At 40.8% G+C, this 14,372-nt stretch overlaps 1 protein-coding gene across 1 annotated transcript in view; it reads left to right on the top strand.

Annotated features, from left to right (window-relative positions):
• The window catches only part of FNDC3B (fibronectin type III domain containing 3B), a 313,226-nt gene that overhangs the window by 289,460 nt on the left and 9,394 nt on the right, over nt 1-14,372 (top strand). The window contains exons 24-25 of the mRNA XM_070946542.1: nt 4,173-4,339; nt 7,353-7,480. Coding sequence (XP_070802643.1) covers nt 4,173-4,339; nt 7,353-7,480 — 295 coding nt within the window. The remainder of the gene's footprint in view (nt 1-4,172; nt 4,340-7,352; nt 7,481-14,372) is intronic.

Here is a 14,372-nt window from a genome sequence, read left to right as displayed (position 1 = left end):
AGATATTAAACCTGGCTTCCAAAATCGTAATTATTAACATGCTGGGCCAGATTTGCTATAACAGATTGCTAAACCACAGGCTAACATACCATTTTCAACAGTGATCAAACAGATGCTTTTGAATGCTCCAAGCAAATCTTAGGAACAAAGATAAGAGTTGTATTGTATACCTGGCAAGTTAAATGAATCTCCTTGAAAAGCTAAATGAACGCAAGCAATCAAAAAAACAAATTGAAAGCACACAATTAGATAATTAGCCCAAATTGCATTATTATACATGGAAATCTTGCTGTGGGAAACATCTACTTGTGAAAAAAAATATTCATTTTACTACTCTTAATGAAGAAAAGCATGATTTGTTGGCCAAGATCATAAAGTGTGACAAAGATAACAGAATCTATCTATTACAGTATCAGCAGCATTTGTGCACATAGGTATAATTTCTAATCTTCTTTTTTACACTAAAGATTCCCAAAATAGAGATTCAGTGCACCAATTTAAAACAATTAAAATTAAAATGTCATGATAAAAAAAAAATAAGCAGATTGTCCACCATTTAAAGAACAGCAAACATACCTTAAATCCCAAAATATAGCTCAGAAAAGTTGTGATCTTGAACATCAGTAGCAATCCAGGCTGCACATTTTTCTAGTTTCTAGATTTCGGTGCGGAATAATATTTTTATTTTCTTTTTGGTACACATGGTTGAATAAAAGCATCTCATTTTTATTTATTAATGCTTGTGAGATAGGATTATATCTTAGTGCTTTGCAGTGTTTACTAGCACTACAAATAAATACTAATAATGTATCTTCCAAGAGAGAAGTATTTCCCATTTAAGATCAAGGATAAGACTGTTCACAGCACCCATATTTTAAAGAAATATTTAGATAAGATCAAAGCAAAATGAAAAAAAAAATCAACAATGAGAACTTTCCTCTACTAATTTCGCTTTTAAATGAGAATCCCATTGCTGTTTGCAAGAGGAAAGTTGGAAGTCATTTCTTTGCTTTTTGCAGTTTGAGCTTTGCTCTCTTTTTCATGGTTTACCTTTTTCTTTTTTCTGTGTTAATGATTAGTTTCTATTTTTTATATCTCTTTATCTGAAAAATTGAATAAATTCTTCTTTTTTAAAAAAAAAAAAGGAAAAAATCACTGTGACTTCTTCCCAACCAAGCTTCAGTGACAGTAGGTTGAAGTCTCCTCCAACTGGACTCCAGATAATTAATCAAGTCCAGAAAAACTCTAGTTTGCTAGTTTAAACCTGCCACAACCACTATTCTCTGCACAATGTCACCACACTACACTCTCCTGACTCTTGCCACAAGGTTTCCCAACAAACACAACTCTTAATCCTCTCTTCTTTCTCTCCACCATCTTATCACATCTGCACAATGTGGTTCAACACTTTATTCATTTTTACAAAGCATAAAATACAAAAATATAAAGAAAGATGTAGGTAGAATAGGGGAGGAAAGGGGAAAAGGAGAAAAGTAGAGGGTAGAGGGGGGAAAAGAAAAAAGCATTGACTTCTGATTCCTTTTGGTATCTATGGAGGTTCTCAGTCATCCAGGTCTTGATTGTCCCAAAGGTGCTTTTTTTCAAGAGGCAACTGGACTTTCTGGTTTTTCTTTGAAGATGTTTCGCTTCTCGTCCAAGAAGCTTCTTCAGCTCTTATTCTACTGTACCATGAAACCTCAGCTTTTTATTTTTATATAATAGTATATACTAGCCATTTCTATAACACCAAACATATCTAACCAGTAAGACCCAAAATCAAACTTTCATTTTTTTCCCCCACCTCAAGCACTTAAGTCCAAAAGCAGTTTCCAAGTAGAAATAAAATAAATTGTGTTGTTTACTCCTTCTAAATTACAATAACTCCATTAACTTTTGCAGCCATTTGTCCATTGTGGGAATCACAGTGTCCTTCTATTTTTGTGCATAAAGTAATCTTTCTGCCGTCAACATGTATAACATCAACATCTATTATTATTATTTTTTTAAAAATCACATCTGCACATCAATCTGTAATACTATAACTTTCTGAATTCCTTAAAATCTCCATCCCTAATCATTACCACTTCACTGTTTTGCCAATTTTTGCTGCAAAAAAAAAAAAAAAAAAAACACCGGTAACTTTCATTACCCATATAGCCCTCCTTGGTGCCAGGTTAAAATAATAATAATAATAATAACAATTCCAGATTTATTCTGAGAAACATTAGTATTCATTGACTGCATGGTGTTATGCTCCTGCTGTTGCTAATTAGAAGTACCGAAAATTCAATTCACCGGCTCCCCTTGCAGCAAATACTGCCAAGTCGAAACACTGACTAGCATTCAAAATATATATATATATATATGGTAAGAAATGGTCTGGTTAGAAGAGGGAGAAATCATTCAGTTCCAATACATTTTGAACCTCATACTCTCCTGGTTCATGGCTGTGTGTATCTCACATAAAAGGGTGAATGAGACCAAGTCCATTCATTTATTTTTTGATCTTCCAGAGCCAAAAGCTAAAATTCTGCATAAAATACAAACCAATTTAACCAAAATAGTAGTAATAAGGACACCATCTAATAAAATCAAAATAAAGCCAACTGAATAGAAACTATGCCACATGAAATCAACTGCAACAGAATAAGGGCGAAATCTTTTCAAGCATGGCTCAAATCATTTTTAAAATAAAAGGGATAAAATGAATGGCACACACACCCTCAAAAGGTATTTATGATCCAGTTCTGAAGTTCTGACCACTGCCCCCTCCCACAGACATGGGACTGCATTTGAGTGCTTGACAATTGGTCTATATTCATGACTGACTGCAGTGCGCTAGAGCAGGGGTGGGGCTGCTGGGGGTTTGCAGGGGTTCGGAAGAACCTCTAGCTAAGATTCTGTGCAGTTCAGAGAACCCCCAAATCCCATTCCTGGCTGGCCATGCCCACCCTGCCCCACCCCTCCAAGGAGTCTCCACACAGCCAGTTTTGGATGCAGGTAAGTACAGGGCGTGTGCGGAGGCTCGGGAGGGGCAAAAAACAGGTTTACCGGAAGTTCAGGAATGCCAGAAACAGGCCTCCAGAGCCTGGGGGGGCATTTTCACCCTCATAGAGGCTCGAGGAAAGCCTCCGGAGCCCGGGGAGGGCAAAAACACCCTCCCCTGGCTGTGGTGTAGGAGGCCAACTTGACCACACCCACCATGGCCACGCCCACCCAGCAACCGGAGAACCCTTGCTACCAGAGAACCCAGCAACCAGAGAACCCTTGCTAAATTTTTTAAAGCCCACCCCTGTGCCAGAGTCACGGGTCCACGATTGTTGACATTTACAGGTTTTAGCAAAAAAAAACCCCACCCCATTGCGAACTTTGATAAGTGTGAAAAACGGTCCTAAGTTATCAAAGGTCAGGTGATCAAAATTCAAATATTTGGCAATTGGTGTATATTTAGGAGGATTGCAGTGTCCCAGGGTCATGTGATCATCTCTTATATTGACCTCCTGACAAGCAAAGTCGATAAGAAAGCCAGATTTACTTAACAACCATGTTACTAACTTAACAATTGTGTCGTAAAATGGAAACATTGTGCTCAATTGTGGTCAAGGGCTACCTATATTTTGTTAAGATTTAGAGGAAAATTCTAATATACATTTTATAGTTTGAGGGGCTGATATATATGTAAATCACTGAGAGTCTGGGGTCTTGGGGTCAAAAGTAGTGGTGGGATTCAAATTTTTTTACTACCCGTTCTGTGGGCATGGCTTGGTGGGCATGGCAGGGGAAGGATACTGTAAAATCTCCGTTCCCTCCCCACTCCAGGGGAAGGATTCTGCAAAATCCCCATTTCCCCCCAATCAGCTGGGACTCGGGAGGCAGAGAATAGATGGCGGTAGCGCCAGTCAGAGGTGGTATTTAACGGTTCTCCGAACTACTCAAAATTTCCGCTACTGGTTCTCCAGAACTGGTCAGAACCTCTAGTCAAAAGGATACAAATACTGTGTGATAAATCCATCTAGGGAACTTGCACCTGAGCTTCTAGATTGAGATATCATTACGGTGATATTAGATTAAACGACATTAACCTTTTTTTGGGGGGTGAGTCACAGACAACCTATCAATGAAAACCTTGTAAACAAATAACAACAAATTTGTACTTCTCTCTCTTTTTTTAGGTTTACTTCAATCTATAGGGGGCCTAGTCATACTTACAAGGTACAACGGCTGATGGAATATACCAGCTATGCTTTTAGAATACAGGCTGTAAATGGTGCTGGGGAAGGGCCTTTCTCAGAAGTCTTTAGCTTCAGCACAACTAAATCTATCCCCTCTGTCATTAAAGGTAAGTAAGATACGTCTCCTGATTTTGGTGGGGTGGGCAGGAGGTGGAGAGGAAGCATTTAATGGACCTAAAACCCATTTGTAATCACTTTTCCCCCTATCACAACATAGAGGTAGTCGTCAAATTACAACCATTCTGGTGTATATTTAGACTAGAATAACAGAGTTGGAAGGGACCTTGGAGGTCTTCTAGTCTAACTGCCTGCTCAGGCAGGAAACCCTATTCCATTTCAAACAAATCATTGTCCAATCTCTTCTTAAAAACTTCCAGTGTTGGAGCACTCACAACTTCTGGAGGCAAGTTGATTAATTGTTCTTACTGTCAGGAAATTTCTTCTTAGTTCTAGGTTGCTTCTCTCCTTGATTAGTTTCCACCCATTGCTTCTTGTTCTACCCTCAGGTGCTTTGGAGAATAGCTTGACGCCCTCTTCTTTGTGGCAGCCCCTGAGATATTGGAACACTGCTATCATGCCTCCCCTAGTCCTTCTTTTCATTAAACTAGACATACCCAGTTCCTGCAACTGTTCTTCATATGTTTTAGCCTCCAGTCCCCTAATCATTTATTCAGCAACGGTTCAAAGTTACAAGTGACTTATGACAGGTCTTCGCGCACTTAACAACTGTTGGACTTTCGGTTCAGTTGGTGTGTTTTGTACTATTTTTCTCGATTATGAATCCACCCCAATATTGAATTTGGATCTTTTTTGCTCATTTCCCATTTGAAACCTCCTACAGTTAAATTAACATTGATTGTGGGAACTGGTGCTTGACGGTAGTTGACTATTGCTGAAAGCTTTATTTATATTTGATAGATGAGATTCTTTTAGCTAATAAATGACATATGATGGTTTTTGACCGATGGAAGGTGACTTTTTCCCCAAGGGTGTAAGGCAGGGACTGTGTCAAATAAATACACTTCAAAAAAATTGACCCTTATTTGTCTCTTGTATAAAAACACTTTTTTTGCCACCTGGTGGAGCAATAAATCTGTGCGAATATCATATGTTTAACCAATTCTTATCTGGTTGATAACGCAAGGAAAACTAAATTCTTCAACAATCAACATGTTTTTGTTCTTTGCAGTTTGATTCTTTGTTGTTTGCCTACTTGTTCCTCTATTGTTTTTCATTTTTCTAAATAGCAATAGGGTAAGATGGTTGATAGTTAAATTGAATAATACATTACCTTATCTTCTATGCAATTCAAACTCATGTTTCTATTTCTATTTCCATAATTCCATAACTCCTTACCATTCCAGTCATGAACGTTTCTTTTGGGTCCATCACTATGTATGCCTTTTCTCCTTCTTTTATTTGCCTTATTTATATACTAATAAAAGTCTTAACAGAACCTTAACTTGGCAAAACTGTGCAACATAGGGCAACAATTTTGGAGCCAGTACCTTAAATGGGCTAATTTACAGAATATGTCCAAAATTCAGGGGCCATGACTCCCGAGAGAATGAAAATTGGGAATGTTGTGGCTGCTTCAGTGCTACTGGCTGCTGCTGTACTGCTGGGTTGCTGCTGCAGTCACATGATCTTCACTTTCAACATTCTGTGACTGTTTCCCAGCCAATCTCACAATCCCTCGCTCCGTCCCCCATTCAAAAGTAGATACTTACTACCTGCTAGAAAGGGAGGGGAAAGGAGAAGGACGAGAGAGAGAAAGTGACGAACAGGAGGGAAAGAACTCAGGCACACAATGCTGCCCCCTCACCTGCCTTCCATGCCACATCCGCAACCCACACAGCATCTCTTGGCATCCCCATGCATCTTCCCTGATTAACATCTCTCCTCCACATATCTCCCCTGACTCTTGCAGCACCTCTTGTGCATCCCATGACCTTTTCCCAACCTGTGCTCCTACCATGCGGCACCCGTTGGGTACTCCTATGCATCCTCCCTGACCTACACCCTCCTGTGCATCTTTCCTGACCTGCACAGTACCTTTTGTGCATTCCTAGGCAACCTTCCCACCAACTCATGTGCTGCCCTCAACCAGTACAGTGCCTCTCGCATATTCCTGCAATCCATATGCATTCATGGCCTATACCAACCCCCCCATGCACTCTGCTTGACCTGTGCAGAACCTCTTAGACACCCATTTGACCCTTGTTCAACCTTGTTGACCTGCATCTCCCTGCACAACCTACCCAAGTAGCACAGCAGCTCTCAGTCATCCCTGGTTGCCCTTCCTGACTATGCTGCCCATTCACATGCCTTCCCCTACCTGTACAGTAACTTTGGCATGCACATACATATCCACCCCCAACAGGACCTCTCACAAACTCCCATGTAACATTCCTGATCAGCGCCTCCTCGCTCCCTCACTCACTTGCCTGGTGCCCTTGGACTCACAACTTCCTGCTGTCTTCCCTGTTGACTTTCTCCCTGCAAGCTTCTCACAAACAAAGTAAATGGGAAGAATAATAGTAAGAACAAGTCATAGCAGATTTAACTTATTCCATATTTTTGACCCGATAGCTTTAATAGATCATGAGAATGTTACAGATGTAATATATCTTGATTTCAGCAAAGCATTCATTTTTTCAACCCCTGCCTTTCCAGTCTAGTACTTACTCAAGGTAGCTAATGAAATCTAAAAAGGCAATTAAAATGAAAAGTTTTGATTATAAAATTTAAGAAATACATTTCTGGTGTCTCAGAAATCCTTTTTTTTATCCTCGTCTGCAAATATTCATGTCCTCGAGAAACACAACTTGAAAAGCTAAATGTTTTATTTTAAATATTGTTTCCCAGACTATGAAAGCAATGCATACATTCTGTTGATTCTTCATGTTTGGAAAGATTGGTTTCCATCACATTAACTGCATCTTATTTGTCAGTGATAACATTCCTGGAGATAATTCTGATTTTTTTTTTGTTTGTTTTAAATTATTTTATTTTTTAAAATGAATAAAAGTCAGTATTTGCAAGAAGAAAAATGAGAAGTGTGTGCTCCTTCTGCACATGTCAATTGATACGTGGTGACCTTTTCTTTTTTTTTAATAGCACCTCGAGTGAGACAGTTAGAAGGAAACACCTGTGAAATTGCTTGGGAAAATGCACCCCCAATGAAGGGAGACCCTGTGAACTACATTCTGCAGGTCCTAGTTGGAAGAGAGTCTGAGTACAAACAGGTAAGAAGAACCTCAAAGTAGATACAACAACCTTTCATGGTCTTACAAAGTGTTTATAGGTGATGGGACGCAAAAAGTGGTTTTATTTTGGTCTAATTTCCAACACCCAACCTTAGTACCATGTTTCTCCAAAAATAAGACCCTGTCTTATTTATTTTTTTGAACCCCAAAATACATGCTGGGCCTTATTTTAGGGGAGGTCTTATTATTTTGGGGCACATGGAGCAAGACGGGGATCCTCTTGCTGTCTTACCTGATTTCCAGCTCTGTCTCCCTAACCCTAACCAGAGAAAATGGCGGGAACTGGCTGCGCATGCGGTAAAATATTTTCAGGGCAGGCTTATTTTTGGGAGGGGAGTTATTATCTGGGGAGGTCTTATTTTCGGGGAAACACAGTAACTGCAAGACTTATTTCCAAGTTCACAGAGGCACAAAATGATATTTAGTGCCAGTTATAAACCCTTCAGTGCTCAGTATCTATGGAGGTTCTCAGTCAATAAAGTCATAGTTGTCTCAGAGGTTCTGGTTTTTTTTTTTTTCTTCAGAAGGCAACTGGACTGTTTTTTTTCTTTGAAGTAGAAGAAAAAAACATTTCACTTCTCATCCAAGAAGCTTCATCAATTCCGATGGCAGGGGAACAAAAAGATAGTTTCTTATAGGATGGGTCTCAGAGAGTGTTAATAACCAGATGACTGCAAAGAAATACAATCCTTCCATTTCCCCCATCACTACCATCCTATCAGAACCTATCCTTCCATTCCCCCCACATCATCCAATCTCAACTGTCAGTATTTGTCCTTCCATCCCCCCACCATCAGAACTGATGAAGCTTTTTGAATGAAGGGCGAAATGTTTTCTTCTTCTTCTGCAAAGGAAAAATAGTCCAGGTTTTTTGTTGTTGTTGTTGTTGTTTTTGTTTTTGAGAGGGGGGGAAGCATCTTTGGTGCCCAGAACCTGATTACTTGGTCCGTGGAGAATCTGCCCATTCTATACCTTTAAGTCAGGAAGCTATGCTGAATTTTCTCATCCCCCATTGAAGCTAAAAAGGTGGGGCCAGGAAATGTATCTAATCTGTTGCTTCCCCATATCTAACAGTCCTTCCTCTGAGGGAGATACAGCAAAATATTATAATATAAAAACCATATATAACATTTTAAAAATTTAGAAAGAGGCAAGGTTGTTAAAACATTGTTAAAATTAGTTAAAAGGGCACTCAGGGCCAGCCTCACAGCTGTGCACTTCTGTGGGTTTCCCTTATGAGGCATCAGTGCCATGTTCTGACTCTTTTTCGGAAGGCCAGGAAATGGGGGCTAGTCTCACATATGGGGGGGGAGTTATTCCACAGAGGGGGGCAGCCAGGGATGGGCTGCTGGGGGTTCGCAGGGGTTGGGGAGAACCACTAGCTAAGATTCTGTGCAGTTCAGAGAACCCTCAAATCCCACTCCTGGCTGGCCCCGTCTCTCCCAGGAGTCCCCATGCAGCCCATTTTGGATGCAGGTAAGTGCAGGGCACGTGCGGAGGCTCAGGGAGAGCGAAAAATGAGCCTGCCGGAAGTTTGGGAAGGCCGGAAACAGGCCCAAAGGGCCTCCGGAGCCTGGGGAGGCCATTTTCACCCTCCTGGAGGCTTGAGGAAAGCCTCTGGAGCCCGGGGAGGGCAAAATTCCCCCCCCCCATGGTGCAGGAGGCCGTGTAGGCCATGCCCACCATGGCCACACCCACCCAGCAACAGGGCAGAGAACCCCTTGCTAAAATTTTTGAAGCCCATCCCTGGGGGGCAGTAGGAGAGAAGGCTAACTTCATGGACCCCAGCACAGGGTTGAAATGCTCCCGGATTGGACCAAATCGCCCGATCCGGTAGCGTTCTTAGCCGGTGGTTCGGCGATCCAGTAGCGACGGTGGAGTATAGCTCTGCCCACCCGGCCGGGTGATATTATTTCCTGGTTTTAACCTGGAAGTAATGTGTTTTTTACCTTCTGCGCATGCGCAGAAAGTTTTGCGCATGCACAGAAGGTTTTGCACATGCACAGAAAGTTTTGTGCATGTGCAGAAGGTCTGTGCGCACCTGTGATGCGTGCACACGCTTCTGAACCGGTAAGGTGAGGAAGTTAAGTAGATTTCACCCCTGCCCCAGCAGTTGGAGTTCTTTAACTGACAGAGTCTGCAACATATCTTTTCTGCCTTACCAGATGGGACAGGCCAATATAATGGGACGAAGCCAATTCTGTAGGTTGCCTGCCCCCATGCGTTGTAGGCCCTTATAGGTCACAACCAATATCTAGAATTGGACCTGGAAGCAAACTATCACTCAATGTACTTTGCAGAGCAGAGGTGTTATTTGTGTCCTATTGGGCCCCCAATATAGCTTGTGTGGCTAAGTTCTACATCAGCTGAAGGTTCTGGAAGCTTTTAAAGGGTAGCCCCCATAGAGAACGCGTTGCCATGGTATGCAAAATGGAGTTACACAAAGGCCTTTCTTAGCCATGGCTGCCACCTGTTATTTGAGCAGGAGCTGTGAGTCCAAGAAAATCCCTTAGGTTACACGCTGCATCTTTCTGAGGTAATGTTATATGTTCCTGAAGTAGAAATGATGAATAAAAGAAAGAAAGAAATGAAATAAAGGGGAGAACGGAAAAGAGAGGGGGGGAGGGAGGGAGGGAGAGAAAGAGAGAGAGAGAGAGAAATGCAGTATATGAAATAATGAGAGAAAAAACCCCAAGGTAATCAGACGGAACATAATATTTATTTGTATAATAAATAAATAATGTTTTGTACATAATAATTATGAAAAAAAGCAGCTGCAATCTTCTTCCAGCAATTTAGTTATAAAATTATCCTATATGCACATAACTTTTACTGGCTTTTGTTATCTTGCGGGAATATTTTGCTTTTCCAGAGGAGAAAACTGTATTCACTCACTGAGAGAAATATGTATACCTAAAAATTCTATCAGCCATTATATTAGTATTTCATAACAAAAATAACCCAGATGACGAACATTGTACACTTGATGGAGAAAATTGCCCTGTCTGACTTTTTTTTTCTGAGTCATTTTGAGATTTCAGTCTACTGGATCATCTTCAAGATGGTTCTTTTCTATTATCACCATGGAAATGATGCCAATATCTCCTCAGAAGCACAGCATGGTCTCCTAGCGGCCCCGGATTCGCATCAATTTTATGCAAATTTTTAAAAGTTGGAAATAAAGCAAGAGAGGCTGGGTTCTAGCCACAGTTACGTATGTTTCTCTCTCCATTGATTTAAACATACGTCTCCATTCTGTTAAGCAAATTTCGAGGGGGGGGGATTAATATATTTATTTATTTTAGATGTGCATCTTGATGCTTTCTCCCAATTTACGACCTATGTTGCCACCGATGTTAAGTGAATCACTGCAGTTGATAAGCTAGCAACTCGGTTCTTAAGTGAATCTGGCTTCCTCGTTGACTTTGCTGTGAGAATGGAACACAGCAACGGTCATAAATATGAGCCAGTTGCCAAGCATCTGAATTTTGGTCACATGATCATGGGATGCTGCAAAGATCGTAACTGTGAAAAATGGTCATAAATCACATTTTTTCAATGGTATTGTAACTTTGAATGGTCACTAAATGAACTGTTGTAAGTCAAGGACTATAGATGCCTACTTGGTTGCATCCAATTTTTCTTCAGGAGGCATTTCCATATTCCTGTTTGATGCCTGAAAGGAGTTCTATTCAATTTCTAGTTCTAGAAAAGCAATAAGGTTTAGCTACATGAGCCACGATGGCACAGTGGTTAGAGTGCAGTACTGCAGGCTATTTCTGCTGACTGCCGGCTGCCTGCAATTTGGCAGTTCAAATCTCACCAGGATCAATGTTGACTCAGCTTTCCATTCTTCCGAGGTGGATAAAATGAGGACCCAGATTGTTGGGGACAATATGCTGACTCTGTAAACTGCTTAGAGAGGGCTATAAAGCACTGTAAAGCGGTATATAAAACTAAGTGCTATTGCTATTGCTACATGCAGAATCTTTATTTAGCATCTGGTATTGTTGAAATATGTTTAGTCTATCTTTGGTGCCAAGATCACTTCTCTCCTATGCAATGAAGTGATGCCTGGAATAGGCCATAGGAACAAGACAGAATTTCCCTGTTTTTAACCTTTCATAAATGTTAAAGCACATGATACTGTTGCTTTTTAAAGAGACATCAATTTCCTGACCTCCAAATTGCCATACAGGTAGGCCTTGACTTACAACAGTTCATTGAATGACCATTCAAAGTTACGGCCTTGAAAAATGTGATTTATGACCGGTTTTCACCCGACCGTTGCAGCGTCCCCATGGTCACGTGATCAAAATTCAGAGGCTTGGCAACTGATTCATATTTATGACGGTTCCAGAGTCCCCGGGGTCATGTGATCACCTTTTACGACCTTCTGACAAACAAAATCAAGGGGGAAGCCAGATTCCCTGAACACCTGTGTTACTAATTTAACAACTGCAGTGATTCACTTAACAACAGTGGCAAGAAAGGTGGTAAAATAGGGCAAAACTCACTTAATAGCTTTACAGGAGAAAATTTTGGACGCCATTGTGGTCGTAAATCAAGGACTATCTGTATCATGTAGATTTCCAAATGGTTACCAATAGTCCTTGTCGTTAGGGAATAGTTTTATGCTGTCAAATGTCCTTTTTATTGGTCAATGACCAAACTAAAAAAAAATTCTTTGTCTGTCTCTTGTGGTTCTCTTTACCACTCAAGCTCCCTAAAGCCTGAAATTATATCACTTATGAAGTGCCAGGAATAAATTTTGCAGTGTGCGGAAAGTAAAAATGGATGTGCTCTTTCCAAAATTGCTCAATTGAGTAACAGGATGTGAGAGGAGAAAAAGAAGGAAAGTAGTAGTTTGAGACACATTTCAGTTATCAAGTGGTGTATGTAGACTTTGGTTTCTGTAATAACAGTACGATGGCAGAAAACCATCAAGTTAACATGTCTGGCTTGAATTCCATTTAATGTTATTAAACCGCAAATGGGTTTCCATCAAACCAAGATGTACAGACACAAACAGATTTAATGTTGGCGCTTTTTTATTACAATTTGGGTTTGATCCTCTTTACTGCTTTTAATGCTGTTATTACTACTCTTGTTTTTTTTCCCCCTAAATTTGGGCAAAGTTATGTAGTGTTATCTAATGTAAGAGCAGCGTGGTTGAATCAGGATAAGCAGTGGACAAAGTAATCCAGTATTTTCATTTGCACAGTACCAATCTAAGTGGCTCTGGAGTGCTCATAAACCAGCCTCTTTTGTGCTGTTATCCACCTGCGCATATTTAAGACATAAGACTCTGAGGTTCACATTGAGTCGTAAAGATGTGCTGCCTTCAACTCCAGGTTAACATTGAGTCTTTGGATCTCTTGTTTCTCAGCTCTCAGCCTTCTTTGATAGCCATCCAAGCAATAACATCATATTAGGAAACAGTCAATATAAATCGTAAGGATAACCAGCAACTAGGTTACAGTCATATAGTCATAAGTGGGAGGAGATGGGTGATAGGAACCATGAGAAGATTAATAGTAGTGCAGACTTAGTAAATAGTTTGACGGTGTTGTAGTGTCCCGACGGTGTTCGGGAAAAAACTGTCCTTGTGTCTTAGTCGTTTTGGTGTGCAATGCTCTATAGCGTCGTTTTGAGGGTAAGAGTTGAAACAGTTTATGTCCAGGATGCGAGGGGTCTGTAAATATTTTCACAGCCCTCTTTTTGACTCGTGCAGCATACAGGTCCTCAATGGAAAGCAGGTTGGTAGTAATTGTTTTTTCTGCAGTTCTAATTATCCTCTGACATCTGTGTCTGTCCTGTTGCGTTGCAGAACCAAACCAGACAGTTATAGTGGTGCAGATGACAGGTTATGACCAGGTTCTGAAGATCTGACAGCCACTGGCCACCCTCACCCCCATGGTCACATGACTGAATCTTGTACCATGAGCAGTCAGTCCACATTGACAGTCATTTGCAGTGTTCCATGGTCAAATGACCACATTTTATGACATTTATGAAAACTGGCGTTTCCTTCTGTTTTTCAGCAAAACCAATTCATAGTGAACAATTCAACTTGGTTCACTTAACAACTGTGGCATTCACTTAATCTCTGCTAAAAAGGGCACACAATCGGAGTGTGGCCACCCACTTTACTGCTGTCACAACTTGCACCTGTAATGGACAAGCTCCATTGCAGTCATAAGTCAAGGTCGGCTTGTATGTCAACCCTCAGTTAGCTCCAGAGTCACTAATGTTATATCTTTTTGTCATAAAAGTCTTCCAGCCCCCTCATCCTTTTGGTAACTTCTGCACTTTTTCTAGCTCTGTTTTGCCCTTGACGAAATGCAGTGACCAGGACTCTGCATAGTTTTCTGTAGGGCATTAACAATATTGGTTATCTTATTATTACTTCAGTTCCTAATGATCCCTTGTATAGCATTCCCAACTGCTACTTGCTTAACTCAGCTGAGCTATTCGCTACAATCCAGGGGTGAAATCCAGCAGGTTCTGATAGGTTCTGGAGAACCGGTAGCAGAAATTTTGAGTAGTTTGGAGAACCAGGAAATACCACATCCGGCTGGCCCCAGAGTGGAGTGGGACTGGAGATTTTGCAATATCCTTCCCCCAGGAGTGGGGTGGAAATGGAGATTTTGCAGTATCCTTCCCCTGCCATGCCCACCAAGCCACACCACGCCCACCAAGCCACGCCCACAGAACCAGTAGTAAAAAAATTTGAATTTCACCACTGCTACAATCTCAGAGTAATATACTTATTTGTCAATGTTTGACTACACTGTTGAAAGAGATCCTTCTGAAGCTTTTCATGGCCACTTTTGGTTTTGCTCCTGAATAGTTTACTAGTATCATCATC

This window comes from Pituophis catenifer, unplaced genomic scaffold (assembly GCF_029215685.1).
Source record: "Pituophis catenifer annectens isolate HBS135680 unplaced genomic scaffold, rPitCat1.0.hap2 SCAF_6, whole genome shotgun sequence".
NCBI lineage: Eukaryota > Metazoa > Chordata > Lepidosauria > Squamata > Colubridae > Pituophis > Pituophis catenifer.
Note: the sequence above shows the minus strand (reverse complement) of the source record. Positions and strands in the feature narration are given on the sequence as shown.